The 14,739-nt window shown below is 38.4% G+C and overlaps 1 protein-coding gene across 1 annotated transcript in view; it reads right to left on the minus strand.

Moving 5' to 3' along the window:
• The window catches only part of PRTG (protogenin), an 89,750-nt gene that overhangs the window by 38,722 nt on the left and 36,289 nt on the right, over positions 1 to 14,739 (minus strand). The window contains 9 exon segments of the mRNA XM_075714507.1: positions 926 to 1,114; positions 2,335 to 2,640; positions 3,686 to 3,850; positions 7,771 to 8,018; positions 8,666 to 8,825; positions 9,434 to 9,592; positions 10,735 to 10,872; positions 11,189 to 11,322; positions 12,330 to 12,474. Of these exon segments, the coding sequence (XP_075570622.1) occupies positions 926 to 1,114; positions 2,335 to 2,640; positions 3,686 to 3,850; positions 7,771 to 8,018; positions 8,666 to 8,825; positions 9,434 to 9,592; positions 10,735 to 10,872; positions 11,189 to 11,322; positions 12,330 to 12,474 (1,644 nt within the window).

Consider the following 14,739-nt stretch of genomic DNA (forward strand, 5'->3'; position numbering starts at 1 on the left):
TAGAGCCAATGAGAATATCTGAGCATGGTCAAGAGGACATTTGACCTAGTTAAGACTACAGGTCGATTTTGATAATTTAGTCAAGATTAATTCTCCACACTACCCCTAAGTAAACTGCCTCAACACACTTCAAACACTGTCAAATCCTACATTACTTTTGCTGATTACATTACAGATAACATCTTTTTATGAAAGAAATTCTCAGTTATATATGTAAACAGAAGCACCTTCTACCTAGGGATAATACCAACACATCTGTACTAATATACATCGCAAGGGCTACAGGAGGAAACGGAGTCAGATGATTAATGGAAAGACTCCAGTGGGACTCAGCAAGCTCTGTGCCCTAATCTTTGTGCTCAGTCCTGCAAATATTTACCAGTACTCCTTAAAAATATTAACAGGATAACAACATGCACAAGGGCTACTTGCTACTCTGGTAAGAAAGCAATGCTTGTTGTGAAGTATAGCTGTGACAAAGGCTACAAATAACAGAGAAATAGCCTAGAAATACCAGAGAAAAATCTTTGGTATTTTGTATTAATCTTTCGCTGTTACTAGATCAGGTGTAAATACAGAAAAGCTGAAAAAAATGGAGTATTAAACTGAATATTAAAAAGACATGCCATTTACTAGCGGTATTTACTAACTATAAGTTCTGTATCTTGTGATAAGTAGTTGGGCATCCTTCTTCCAACTTACACAAGATTTACAAGATCTGGCTATCCAAGTGTTGTGCAACACATGTTTTGGGAGAGGATTATTCCATCAGCAGCATAACTCAAGCTTGCAAAGCTTATTGCTGGGAAAATAGATGGCCAAACCTACCACTGTGCCTTACAGGTCTAATGATTTAAGCTAAGATGTCCTTTGACTTCACTGTCTTCCAATAACAGAAATATTAAGAAATATTTTATGTACTCACCTAAACCACTGACAGTATACTCAAGATCACTGGCATCCAACAGAATTGGTCCATTCTCCTGTTGGCCTTCTTCCTTGTAATACAGCTTGTACCCTTGAATAGTTGCAGTGTCCTCAGAGTCCTGCTGCCACTGTACTGTAATGGTTGTACAGTTCATCGGCTCCAAACGGAGCTCAGGAGACTTTGGTGCTGGTTTTAGAGAAATACATATAATATTCTTATATTCTAGAAACAACTAATTCTCACACAAAAATCTGGATGCCCATCAGACCAAAGTTCACTCAAGACTTTGATTCTAGCTCATCTGTGTACTCACATGATTATTTCCTTATTATGATGTCTGACTCCCTATAACCTAATCTAACAACTTAATTAAGGATAAATTGAATAGAAACTTTTTTTTAATTCAGCATCTTAATAAAGAAATTAATTAATTAATTAAATTTATAAGGTTGTCATTTTCAAAGAAAAACAAAACCACTCCAAAGATAGTCATAAAATTACCTCCTGTTTTAAAGTGAGCCAGAGCAAACGTGATTAACAATAACATCACAGTTCATCAAGTGCTAATAATTTGCTATAGTAGTCAAAACTCAACGAAATCTGAAGTGGATGGATGTGGATTACAGCTAAGAAATAGAATTAAAAATTCAAATCACATCTTTTTCAAGCCATTCATGCAAAGTTGAATGTTCTTCTGCATGACATTATTAAATAATTTAATGTAATCCAAAGCTCCAGTATAACAACTTAAATTAGACTTCAAATATCAAGTCAATTTTCATATTCAAAACATATGTGCATTTTGTTTGTAATATAGACATACATGCATCAACTCAGATCTTTTCAGTGCCTGTACACACTGCTAATGTGTAATGTCCCAATCTGCAGAAAGGTATTTTATGCTGAACAACAATGGGGTTTGGTGGTGTTGGATTTTTTTATTCAAATTATATTGAACAGAAGAAAACCGTGTTATCATTGGAAATGAGCCTACAAGCTAAAACATTTGAGCAGCTCACAAACATGAATTAAAAGTTTCCTGCCACCATGTCAAATATGTGAACATCAACATGTGGAAATAATCAAAGATTGACACCAAAATAATATATCAGCTTTTCCTTCTCCTGTCACATATAAGGCCTTTCATAAGACAGATTAGTTCCTCTTCAACTTTTGATCCTGAAACTATGCATTAACTGCATTTAATTTATTAAAGGAATCAGAAGTTTTTGCAGATTATGCACAGAATCATGGGTAGAACAGTATTTTCTAGATCACCAGAAGAAGAATATGTAATGACTAAACCTATTTCACATCCTTGCACTACCTGTCAGAAAAATTTATAGCCTTCGGATGAGGTCTGCAGTTGACCCCATCTCTAGGCTGCTGGGAATGTTAAGAATTACCTTTCACACTTGTAGCTTTGGGAGTCCGGTGGGAAGTCCACAAAGATGCCTCTCCCCAGCCAATCCTTGTTGCAGCAGTGATACGAACCAAATAGACACTGTCAGGCCTCAGGCCTTCAAGAAGATACTCATCTGAAGTCCCTGGAAGCTCCAAGACTTGGATTTTGGTCTCTGTGCTGAGGCGGAAAGACAGACGGTACAGGACCACCTGACCTCTCCTGTATTTTGCAGGAATTGGCAGCCAAGAGATGAGAATATCTGTAGGACTCCTGCTTGTCAAACTAATTTCAGGAGCTCTCAAGGGAACTAAAAAGGAAGAGACAAAGCTTTTGAGCTCAGGGAAAAGAAAGATGGAAAATTCTCATCTGACACCTTAGCCTATGATGAGGTGCCAGTAATGTAAGAGTAAATAATCCAGGAAGTTTCATAGATTCTTGTTTATTTTAAGGATAACTTGACACTGCTCATACTTCTCACCTTCTGTATGCCATATAGCCTTAGCAAGCTCCTTTCTGTAAGGCCCTCAACATTTTCTTCTCTTATTGCTGCCAGCAGTAATCAAAGGCAATCAGCATCTTACTGTTCTGACAAACTGACTGTCAAGGTTAGATGCAGCAGCTTAAACTGACAGCCTAGACAACAACCTGTACTCAGTGCATGTTCTCTACTGCCAACCATGTAACAAGGGCAGTAACTCTTGGCAAAGAGACAGGCAGACAACTGGAACCGGCAATGTTGCATGCTGCCAAAGCTTAACCCTGTCAGAATTTATTAATCAGCTCTAATGAACTATACTAAACAGTTTGTTGTTGTCATGATGTTCAGATTAGTTAAATCACTGCACAGAAGTGAGTTAGTAGGGTCTTTTATGAAATTCTGATTCTACTAACAAGCACATAGACAAAAAAACCCACCAAAAACATGTTAATTTTTTTTGGCATAGCAAATTTTTATTCTAAATTTTCCTTCAAAACTTGAAAAAGATGCAGTGGGTGTGCAGTTTGATTCACATTTCAGATGCAGAGAGAGTCATAGAGACTAAATCCTAGGCTATCATCAAATTCTCAACCCTGAGGGAGTTCTTAAAGATCTACAATAGTTATTTATATGATTTAATGAAATGTCTTTCAACGTAGAAAAAGACACCATGTAATATACAATGTTGCCCTGACAGAATGTTATTTTATTCTCATTCATTTCATTAGCTGGCTCAGCCTTACATTGCACGTATCCAGAAGTCTCACTGACATCAATGGAAATTCGGGATCCTCAAGAGCTGTTAGCACTGGATTGCACATTTTTATTCAGTGCAAATAAAAATGTTCACCTAGATCAGTGGTATTTGTCTTACCATCTTCAAGGGTGTGCTGAGTCACATGATCTGACATCTGACTGGCTCCCAGAGGCATATAAGCTACAATATAGAAGGTGTAGTTGCTGGCTGGTTCCAAGTCATCAATAATGTAATGGGTTGTATCATTTCCAATGACCACTTGGTATTCTTCATTATTTAAACCTGGCATAAAACAAGGGTTAGACAAACAAAAATTCCTGACAATCCCTAAATATCACAGTATCTTGGCGTTAAGATCTTACAAAGTTATTTCATGTTCTTCCCCAGCCTACCTCTATGTTTTCAACCCTGCTAAGTAAAAGCTATTTAATACACAGGAGTAACTGTGTCTTGCTGTGGTGTAGATTATGGTGTTTCAGGATTTTCCTGAATAAGGGATGCTGAATGCAATTCTAAACCCTATTTAGAATTAGTCACAACAAACTGTGCCCAATGTACAGTAACACAACAGACAAGCTCTAATAGCCTTATCATTCATACCAAGCTTCTAAATCTATTTGTTTAGAGTCAGGAAGGTTTTTTTCAAAACCTATTTACAGAGCCTTTCTATAGCAGACTGCAAGGAATGCGAGGGCTCCACTCCATCAAAAACAAAACAAACACCCCTCCCCAAAAGAAACAAACAGAAAGAATTTATTCAGCAAAAGGATCTCATTTTAGCCCTGAGAATTCTATTAATTTGATTGACACGTTTTTTTCTTTAATTTGGAAAAAGGCCAATAAGAACAGATCAGAATGAGCCTCAAAAATGTTTGGCTCCTTGGTGAGTTGTTAAAAAAAAAAAAGAAAAAGAAAAAGAATTCTCAGCAATTCACATTAAAATATGCATAGCAATGCATGCAGCAGTCCTTGTCTTTGTTGGGCTTTATTCCTGTGCAGGAAGGCTATAAAGTGGAATAAGTGTGGTGAAAGCTGCTGTGTTAACGAACAATTCACACCAAGTGCATGTCAACTTAATCAAAACTCTGTAAGAGCCAGCTCCTCTTCTTCACAACTGAATTTATAAACAAAACGAAAGGCAAATTCCACCATTAAGTTTTCCCACATTTATGAATTAACTTGATAGCATTTTAATTAGACAAGATTACGAGCATCCCACAACAGACTAGCTAATGGCTTGTTAATTAGGAATTGCAAGGCACGATTTCTGACCTGCTAAACAAGATCCTTGAGCTCAAATTAAAAGGACTTGTTCTCTCATTGAATGGATTGCTAGGCCTCATGCAGAGGCCCTAATGAAACAGCCATAATAGAGAACAAGGCTTGCCTTCCACCACAATCAGTGTTCCCTTTGTGCCTTTTCTAAATCACTAACAAGGAATTAACACACTCCAACATGCACGTTCATCAGACCCTTATTCTTCTTGCTACTGTGACCCCGATTTGAATGTAAAATCTTCTGCTTAAAGAAACAAAAAACAAAAACCCCACCTGCTAGTTTCTTCAACTAACTTGATTAAAACACTAACTTTTTTTTTTTAATAGGGAAGAGGACCTGAACCTGTTTTTACAGTGAAACATCAGAATACTCGAGTTGTGAAATTAAACAATGAGTGATGGTATCTTTTGTATTCAAAGCACCTACCACATTGTGAAGTCTACAGAAAAAAACCTCTGCAGAACTGCATATGAGAATGTATTATCCAGTTTTCCTTTCTGTTTGAAGTTTGTGGAATCATAAGCATCAGTACAACTTAAGAGACTTAGCAAGCACTGTTATTCTTTTGCAATAAAATGTTCTTTACTCACACTGCACAATGTGGTTCCTAACTAGAACAAGAGAGCAATGTATGAACATAAACGTATAAAGTAAAAAGTCACACATGAGAAGCTTTAAGCAAGTAAGATATGCTCTAGTTAAGTCAGATACATCTGAGATCATTTTTAATCTTCATTAGGGTCTGAAACGGGGTGTGAGCACGGACTGGGGAAAGACAGGCTGAAAGGAATAATGAAAGCAATATATTCATACAAACTATTTACATTAGTACATAATTATCCAGAACTCTTACAGAGTAAATAAGGTGTTGATAATGTCAACAGTCTACGTTGGCACCTCTATGGCCTGGTATGGTGTGAATGTCATCAAAAGATCTTCTTTAATGTTTAAATATAGTTGCTTCTAAATTTACATTAGAGAGATGGCTGATGTGATACTTTCTCACAGAGGCATTTTCTAGGTTTTTAATAATCCCTCTGATATGTAGGCAACATCCTCAGAAAGGTTTACAGACTATCACTTAGAAAGCAATTATTTTTACAGAAGTGCAGCCCACTAGCCTTTGAAGCTCAACATTTTTTCTACAAAACAAGAAGAAGGTGTTTTTATGTCCTGATGCAGATGATCTGGTACTACCCAATCATGTTACCAAAGGAAAAAATGCATGCAGATCACCTTCATTTTGATTCCCACCACTGCAATTACTCCTCTTAACACAGCCCTCCCCACTCGCCCTGTGTGGATTTCTTTACTAATGTGAAAGAATGCACAGCAGCACTATATTAAATAAAGTAAATACCACAAGATGGTCTGGAAAGATGAAAAAAACGGGTATTTGAGAAAGCAAGTACAAATAAATTAGAGTTTTTTGGTTGCTTGCTTGCTTTTGTTTGGAGTTTGTTTTCTTTTTTAAACCAAGACAAGCTACAGTCTCATTTCAAAAGATATAACCTTTGGATAAGCAAGCAAATGAAGCAGGGATTGCAAAATGATTTTGCAGAAAACACATTTTAGAAGATACCTCCTTTCGCTACCGCGCAAGTGTGTTTCCTGCACAAATACACACTTCCCTAAGGACAGTTTTCCAGTCGTCTTTGAAGAAAAGAAAGCAGTCTCTGCTCTCTACACTGGCACCGGACATACAATTACCCAGATAACTTATCTAGTGTGACTTTATTCATATTAGCTTTAAGAGGGGGCTGTGAGCACAATACCTCAGTGACTGAAAGTGTAGGGGGTAATTTCCCACACCTCTTGTCCTCATTATCTTTTAAAACTCTTTCCTTCCTTCCTTCAGACAAAATTCTCTTGTGTCCTGAAATATCCCACTTGCAAAAGCAAAGGCAGCTATTCCTGCATCAGCATTAGAGTAATTAAGCTGTTCTTCCTGTCCTCTGCTGAGCAGATGGCAGTCTGGTATTCCACACAGAGCTGAGCATCTGCAGTCCTGTCCTTGAATAAACCACTTACTGAATAGAAATGGGGGCAGGGAGGGGGGGGCAGAATCACTTGTAGCAAACAGAGCTGCATCACAGCTTAGCTTAAGCCACACACCTAACAAATTTCCAAGTCATTTGGCAAACACTTCTCCTGCTTATGAAAAATGCCTGTTTTCTATCACCTTAAAGATTATCTTAACTTAAAGCAATTACATAATATTAAGGGGTTTTAAAATGCCTAGTTACTCATTTTTACTCTATCCATTCCCTATTATGTAGGAATTTATACATCATTTCAGAGACTAGGATATGGCTATGTCAGCATATTTTAGAGTTTGAGTATACTTTTCTCATTATAGGAGACCAATGGGTGAAAGGAGAGCGGATTTTACCATTCAGACAATATTCGTTCTAAGAGAAGACAGTTAAGCCAATAATGTATCAATTATTCTACTCCAAAATGTAAGAAAGCCAGTAGAGTCACTGGAATTTGGGGATCTAAACAAACAAGCTGTCTCTGGGGAAAAGTTCAACTCCATAAGCCTCCAGGATTCTTTGTGTGCTCTCTCCTTCCCTGCCAAGCACACACACAGAAGAGAGTAAGCAGAAGCTCCTGCTGAGGATAGAAGGAAACCCAGATAGTAGTATGGAGGCCCCAGATTTTAAAGCGCGTTCCTAACTTCAAAATCTGCTCACTGGAGCAATCAGACAAGGGTGAGTCGGAACACTCAGTCCCACAAATGAGAGATGAGGCAAAAGCATTTTTCCCCAAGCATGCCTGTTGATTACAATATGCATTTATATGCTGGTATGCTCTGTTGCAGCCCTGGTTATGAACCATTGAAATTTGACAGTCTTTGCAAGGACATTCAAGTTCTTACCACATACAAGTGGTTAAATAGTATATAAATCAAACTGCTTACCTTCTGCTTTCATGTAATGCACGGAGTATGCAATCACTTTGTCCGAATTATACAGCGGCCTCTCCCATGCTAGCAGGATTGCTGAGCTTGACATCGTTTCAGCATGGACATTGTAAGGTGCACTGGGTCTGTCTTCTGACATAACTACAGTAAGCCTGGCCCTGGAGAGAATAGATCCCTGGCTATTCTCAGCCATGCACTGATAAATGGCATCGTCTTCAGGAATGATCTGGTTGATCACCAATTTACTGAATCCAAAGGAAGAAAAAGGGGTAAAAAAGCTCACATCATGGATGAACTTAGCTCTACATAATGCAACAACAGTTATGTTTGCCTCTGCTTCGTGAGTTTAGTATATTTGACTTAATGTGCCACCAACTCTTCTATTAGAAATGGATGCGTAGCTGTGAAATTTAGCAACTTGAAGTGTTCCTCAAAACCTGCCATGTTTATGTTTATGCCTGCAAAGCCAGGCACAGTGAAAACAAACCTCTAAATCTATTCCCTTCCTGCAAAAAGCACAACCTTAAGAGTTGTCATTTCTTAACCAACTCTTTAATATGAGCTGCTCACTATACAGAAGTAGTGAAATGGAGCCTCAAACAACTAGCAAGATTCTGGTCTCTGCTATGCTATTGTTAATCTGGAGCAACTCTGCTGTGAAATCACTTCAGTTTCCCCCCCAGGTAAGGTAGTGATCACAAAAGCTTTGCTGAGGATTTTAGGTATTGACCAATCTGCATTCCTTCCGCAAAGGAAATGCCCATAACTACATTTAAGGTCCAATTTCATGTTTACTTGAGTTATATCTTGCTTGGCTATATTTAGTTACTGGAATTTCATCCTTTGGTAGCATATCACTAGCACAGCTCTCATACAGCAATTGTAGTCTTACCTGTTGTACGTTTTTATTCTACCATTGGAGTGTATTCTCCTTCCATTTTTTAACCATGAAATTTTGGGGGCAGGATTTCCTTCTGCCTGACAAGCAAAACGAGCAGTACCAGCTCTAGGCCTTGTTAAACTTTCTGGCCATTCCACAAATGAAGGTGGAGCTACAGATAAGTAACAAGGGGAAAAAAATAAAAATAATCAAGCCCCCACAAATGCAAGGACAGTCAGAATAATACTGAATTTTCCACACACAAACCTCTCTCCTCAGGCCACTCAAATACACATATACCCATGCAGAAAGCACGTTCCACATAAACAAAGTGCATTTGTTTGAAGATACATACTATCTGCACAGATAGCAACATTTCTACACATTTTTGTTCACCCATTTATGAATACAAACAAATCAAACTCCAGTCTATGCTATGCTGCTCACAAAGCATACATATATATTACATATTTCTATTTTGTTACGGGATTCTTTTCTGTGTTGAAAGCCTGTCTTCCCAGAGCAAACATTGCACCTGGGTATCTCCAAGTGCAAACAAACTGCTAGTTTATAACTCAAACACTGAGTATCTGACACTTCTCATCTAAGTCAACAGACAGAAGAAGGCAGTCACAGTTCTGTCATCTGTCTCATCTCTGCAGTCTCCCTACAGCCCTTGGCATGCTATGTTTGAGATAAAAATTCAGCCCAGTACATAGCACAGCTCAATACAGACACATAAGTTGTTAAAACACACTGTGGAAGTCAAAGCAGGCTCACCCAGCACAGTGAGAGTTGCCATTGCTACCGTGAAGTTTCTTGTGCCTGGAATAGTGGCTCGACAGACATACACGCCTGCATGCTGCACCTTTACATCAGAGATCATGAGGTTTCCATTTCCAAGGACACGGGTATTGAAGACGTCAATGGACTTATGGTCTATTTGAGAGAGTGGGAGAAGTGTGGTTACAAGGCCATTCAACGTATCTGAATAACTTACCTGAGTAGGGTTGTCTAGGCAGTAATGGCACAGATCAGAGTTTAAAAGTCAAAAGATGCAAAGGAAAATTGAAAATCACAGATGAGCTTTCAGAGGTTTCCATTTTGCATTTGCTTTGCTCTTCACTCTAGTTATCTGACCATTCAGATTGTTGGGTCTCACCACTTGGTAAGTGGTTTATATCTGAACTTCACCATCACAGCTAAAAAACTAATGCCATTTTCCCAGTTAGCCTCACCAATTGCGTTGCACTATGATTCAGTTCATCACTACCAACCTCCACATCATCTTTACAAACAGGGGTCATCAATCTCCTTCTGAATTATGCTGGAGATAAAATGAGTGTATTTGATTACCATGTATTTTCTTCTATGCTCTATGACTGTTAGGTAACTTTTCTTACTTGTTTGTCTGTAAGAGCCACTGAATCAAACAGGACATGTATGTTTATTTCTCCCACTTTTAGAAATAAAAATGTAGGAAAACTTCTCATGCTTGCAGAGGTACCTGACTTCCACACTTAGGTACATGTCAGAATAAAAAGAGAGGTAGTTTTCATGGAAAATGTGATGTGCTGATGAATGTTGTTATTCTTACTGCATTCCCTCTCTTCTCCCTTTCTAGGCAGACTACTCGGGGTTCGACTATACCTATCCATAGGACTATGGCCCATTAACACAAGGTCCAAATCACATTCACATACTGCTTCTAAGAAGAAGAGACATTTACAGGACTGTTTCATAGGATGCAACCACTCCAACCTGCCCTAACTCACCTCTGATTCTACCCCAAGTCACAGATCCCTGGAGGTCACCACCCTACGCAGCACTTTGCCCACACTGCACTGGGGGCAGTGCGGGATTGACAGCAGAAGCGGGGAGTCCAAAGCCTCAGAAAACCTCAGGGCTTCTTAACAGCAGTATGGAAGTATGCAACTGTTCCACTTATCCCGCCCTAACCTACTAATCATTACCTACTACATGAAGCCTCAGAACAGTAATCTAATTGCTGAAATCCTTTCTTTCCAGTTTCACTTCCTCTCCACAGGCTGAAGGTCATATGCTGTAATTTTAAGACCTACCTAACCGGCTCCATGAGATGATTGGCTTTGGATTCCCTGTGGCTACACACTCCAGTATGACAGTCTGATGAAGAGATGCCGTAATGTTTTGAGGACCAGCTATTATAGATGGCTTGTGAAAAAGCTTCAAGTCTGAGGCTTTGGAGGGGAAAAAAAAAGAAAACACAATCAAAGAAAGTGAGAACAATTAAACAAAACCTAAATTAAATATGAAATAAAATATGACTTTTTTTTTTAAGGATGCTTAAAATTAAATTTACACCAAAGCCTTATTTCAGTAATTGTGGAAGTTTACACTGAATAATATTTTAGCCACAAGATACAAGCAAGCAAAATTATTATTTGGGCAAGCGGTTCAGAGGACAGTTACAGCACTTCAATGCATGTAAGTGTTTTTGCTATAATGTAAAAAATAATATAATGCCATTGAAAAAAAATTTCACATGTAGAGTACCTGGAATAACACTCAGCACTGCCTCAGTGCTTTTACGTCTATTGGCTACTGTTGTGGCAACACATCGATAATTCCCAGCATCCCTCTGTTCAACACCATAGATCTGAAGAACTCCTGTAGGTAGAGTGGTTATCCTGTCACAGAAACAAAAAAAGAAACGTACATAAATGATCAGCTCAGCCAGTGAACACCATAATGGAATTAACTACTCGATTTACAAACAGCCATTGCTACACTAACCTGGGAACAGCAGGCTGAAGACTCAAACATTCTCCATACATGACTCACCTCCCCGCATTTCTGAACTACAGGTGAGATTCCCCCCAGCACCAATATGAGAGCAGAGGAATTTACTTTCAACAAGCAGATCTTTCTCACCCTCAGAAACAACCACCCCAACCTTCTTTACCCAGCTACTACATTCATACTGTTCAGGTTGGCTGATTTTTGGCAGCAATTTCTGATAAACTGGCATAACTGGTATACAGTTCCCAGAAACTCACCTACGCTTTCAATTTTTATGTTTCTCTTTTTACCTTCCTTTGCACACTAGGTATCTTAGACAAAACAAAAGTTACATGTTGAGAAGGATGGGAGTAGGTTCAACAGATACAATCTGGACAGGCAAAGAATCTAGTAGGGAGCAGGCTGTATGCTTCAGGTTAATCAATTCAAGAGAAGTCCCCCAGCGCAGAATTTCCTTAGCATGAGGTGTTTTAACTCAATTTTCTGTACATATAATTCTTTATTGGCCCTCTAAAGAAAAACAGGTTTGGCATCAATCCTTCTGTGAAAGCAATCTCGCTAGTTCAAACCACCCCCCCCCAGCCAAAGGCCATCTATTCTGTATCCCACAGCAATTCTCATTCCTGAGGATGACTTGCAAAATTCTCCAGTGACAATCCATAGATTAATGATTACTGTGTACACAATAGCAGGTGACTCTGGTCTGCCCTCGTAACACCCTATTTAAAATTCATTAACAACATAACTATTACTAGCTATTTTAATAGTTGACGTACTATACACATAGAACCTTTTTTATGTAATGGCATAGCACATATTCAGGTTTTCTTCTTGTAGCAGACTCAGAATTATCACAGAAAATAAATGACATTCTAAAACGTGTAATTCTACATACCTGTCCATGACTAAAGGTAAAGTTGTTCGATTCACTTCCCATGTCACAATGGCAGGAGGGTTTGCTGTTATTTTACAGGCAAATCGAGCTACTCCACCTTCTTGGACCTCAGTTGAAAGTGGCTGGACTTCAAATGTAGAAATGGCTAAAAATAAGAGAACATCAAATTTAAAGGACTACAGTGAGGAAAAATTCCTGGCTAAACCAAACTTCAGATCATAGATCAACTTGCAAAAATACCCAGAAATACTTCAGATAGTCCTCTTTTCTACACACAAAGAAAGATAGGTCTAATTACCTTGTCAACTTCACTCGATAGCGTGGTTTCATTGGTTGAAGCTTTACTTAAAATAACTTTGCTTTAACCTAATTTGGTAAAAAAATGTTTCAATGAAAATGACACTCTCAAATAGAATTAAGCATACAAATTGACTGGCATTCAGCTGGAAAGCATATCAATTATGAAACTACTGAAGTTCAAGTCAATTCAACTAGTTTGGGACTGACCCCACTATACTTAAAAAAAAAAAAAAAAAAAAATTGACTGCAATAGAAAATTTCCAAAACAACATTTGGTTCCTAACAGTCATATTTTAGTCCTTTAATAATACTCACTTTGGTAAAAGCATTTGGAGAGTTGCACAAGTTCATGTTTGATAAGAAAAAGAAATCAAAACCAAAAGAGATATCAACATAAGTTTAATCATGTAAGAACACTTTCATACCAACAGTCTGAGCGGATGTCTGATGCACAGAGCATCAATATAATTTCGAGCATTTACAACTTAAGGAGTTCACAAAATCAAGCCAACTGAAGTGGCAGATCAATAAATACCTTCCAGCTAGCAGACAGGTACCTAAGAAATTGATCAGTAGTTGAATTTCTTTGCTCAGAAAATAAAAGCCAAAGGGAAAGGAATACAAAACCCTGTAATTAATTGCTCTATTTACTGCTACTTACAACATAATTAACAGGAAAAACAACTCTTCAGAGGCAACTCCTTTTGGATAACTTGCAACACAAATAATTCCACCCATATTTCCACCCCCTGTAACTGCACAGGGAACAATCTCTGCATAAACTCAGTGGTACTGATTTTTTTTTTTTTTTTTAAATCAGGTTTCAAATAAATTTCGACTCTTGTATAAATTATACAGAAACATTATTTCAATAGACAAACCAATATTAGTAAATTACCCATCTCAACATTCAAGTTTTGTGTTGAAAGAATTCCTCTATTTTACTTGCTTATTAACTGAAATAGTTTTTCATCCTATTCACTCTAACATGTTCTCAAAAATACCCTTCTGCATAGAGGACACATACAGTACTGATGCACACCAAGCATTCTAACAAATGTTGTCCACCCCCTGTCATTTTAATACTACGGCATAGCATCATAGATTAATATTGGAGTATGAAGGAAATGTGACATGACCTGGTTGCTTTCTGCTCCATGCACACATGAACTCCTAACTGGGCCTAACTACATAACTTACAGATTCCTATTACTAGTATACCTATTTCACTTCCCAGGTCAGAATAAATCCTTTTTTTGCACTGCATTCCTGTAGTTGCATCAGCACTGCAGGAATGAGCGTTCCTAATCATACCAGCTGAGTTAAAGCATTGCAACTTTGTGAACAGACCTCCCAAAGATTGTGACTGACAAGACAACCGAACCTCCTTGTACAGCAATATCACCCGAAAGCAGTTGTGGCCACATGATGCAAACACCGTGGCCCTTGGAAACTAGGTCTGGCACCTCAAATGTGATTTAGACTCCCAGGACACAAGCAGAGATGCTCCATTTTTACGACCAGTCCCATGCTTTTGGCAGCAGGTCCCTGCAGCCCCAGCACACTCTGCAGTCTGTTCCCTACCCACCTTCACCACAGATAGAACTAGCCTTCTCACCAGCAGAATTTAACCCAGTTCCCTATGTTCCACTTTTTTGTTCTTTCTTTCACTTTTGAGCAGTACCAGTACCAAAACCAACCAACCAAAAAAGCCCCACATCTTGCATAAAGATGTTACAACAGAAGTCTTACATTTAAAGCCTGTTGGGGGGAGACATAAAAACAGTTCTTTCCTTAAACAGATTTTCTTTTGATTGATAAGGAATCATCAGAAAGAAAAAAAAAAACAAACCCAAACCAAAAACACAAAACCAAAGAGACACTTAATAGTTCTTTGCCTACCTACAGAAGTTCAGTTTCACAGAACAGAAAGACTCAGTGCAAGTCAAATAACTTGCGCGTACACCAGGTTGTTCCCATAACTCTAAACTTTCTGGATTTGCTTTCTGCTGAATTTGATGCAATCCGACTCTTCTGTAGTTTTCCACCATGGGGGGCGGGGGGGAAGCATCCAGGCTTGTCTTGCTTCCTCCCTTCCCTCCTTCTCCAT

The sequence above is a fragment of the Pelecanus crispus genome, chromosome 7 (genome assembly GCF_030463565.1).
Source record: "Pelecanus crispus isolate bPelCri1 chromosome 7, bPelCri1.pri, whole genome shotgun sequence".
NCBI classification, from domain to species: domain Eukaryota; kingdom Metazoa; phylum Chordata; class Aves; order Pelecaniformes; family Pelecanidae; genus Pelecanus; species Pelecanus crispus.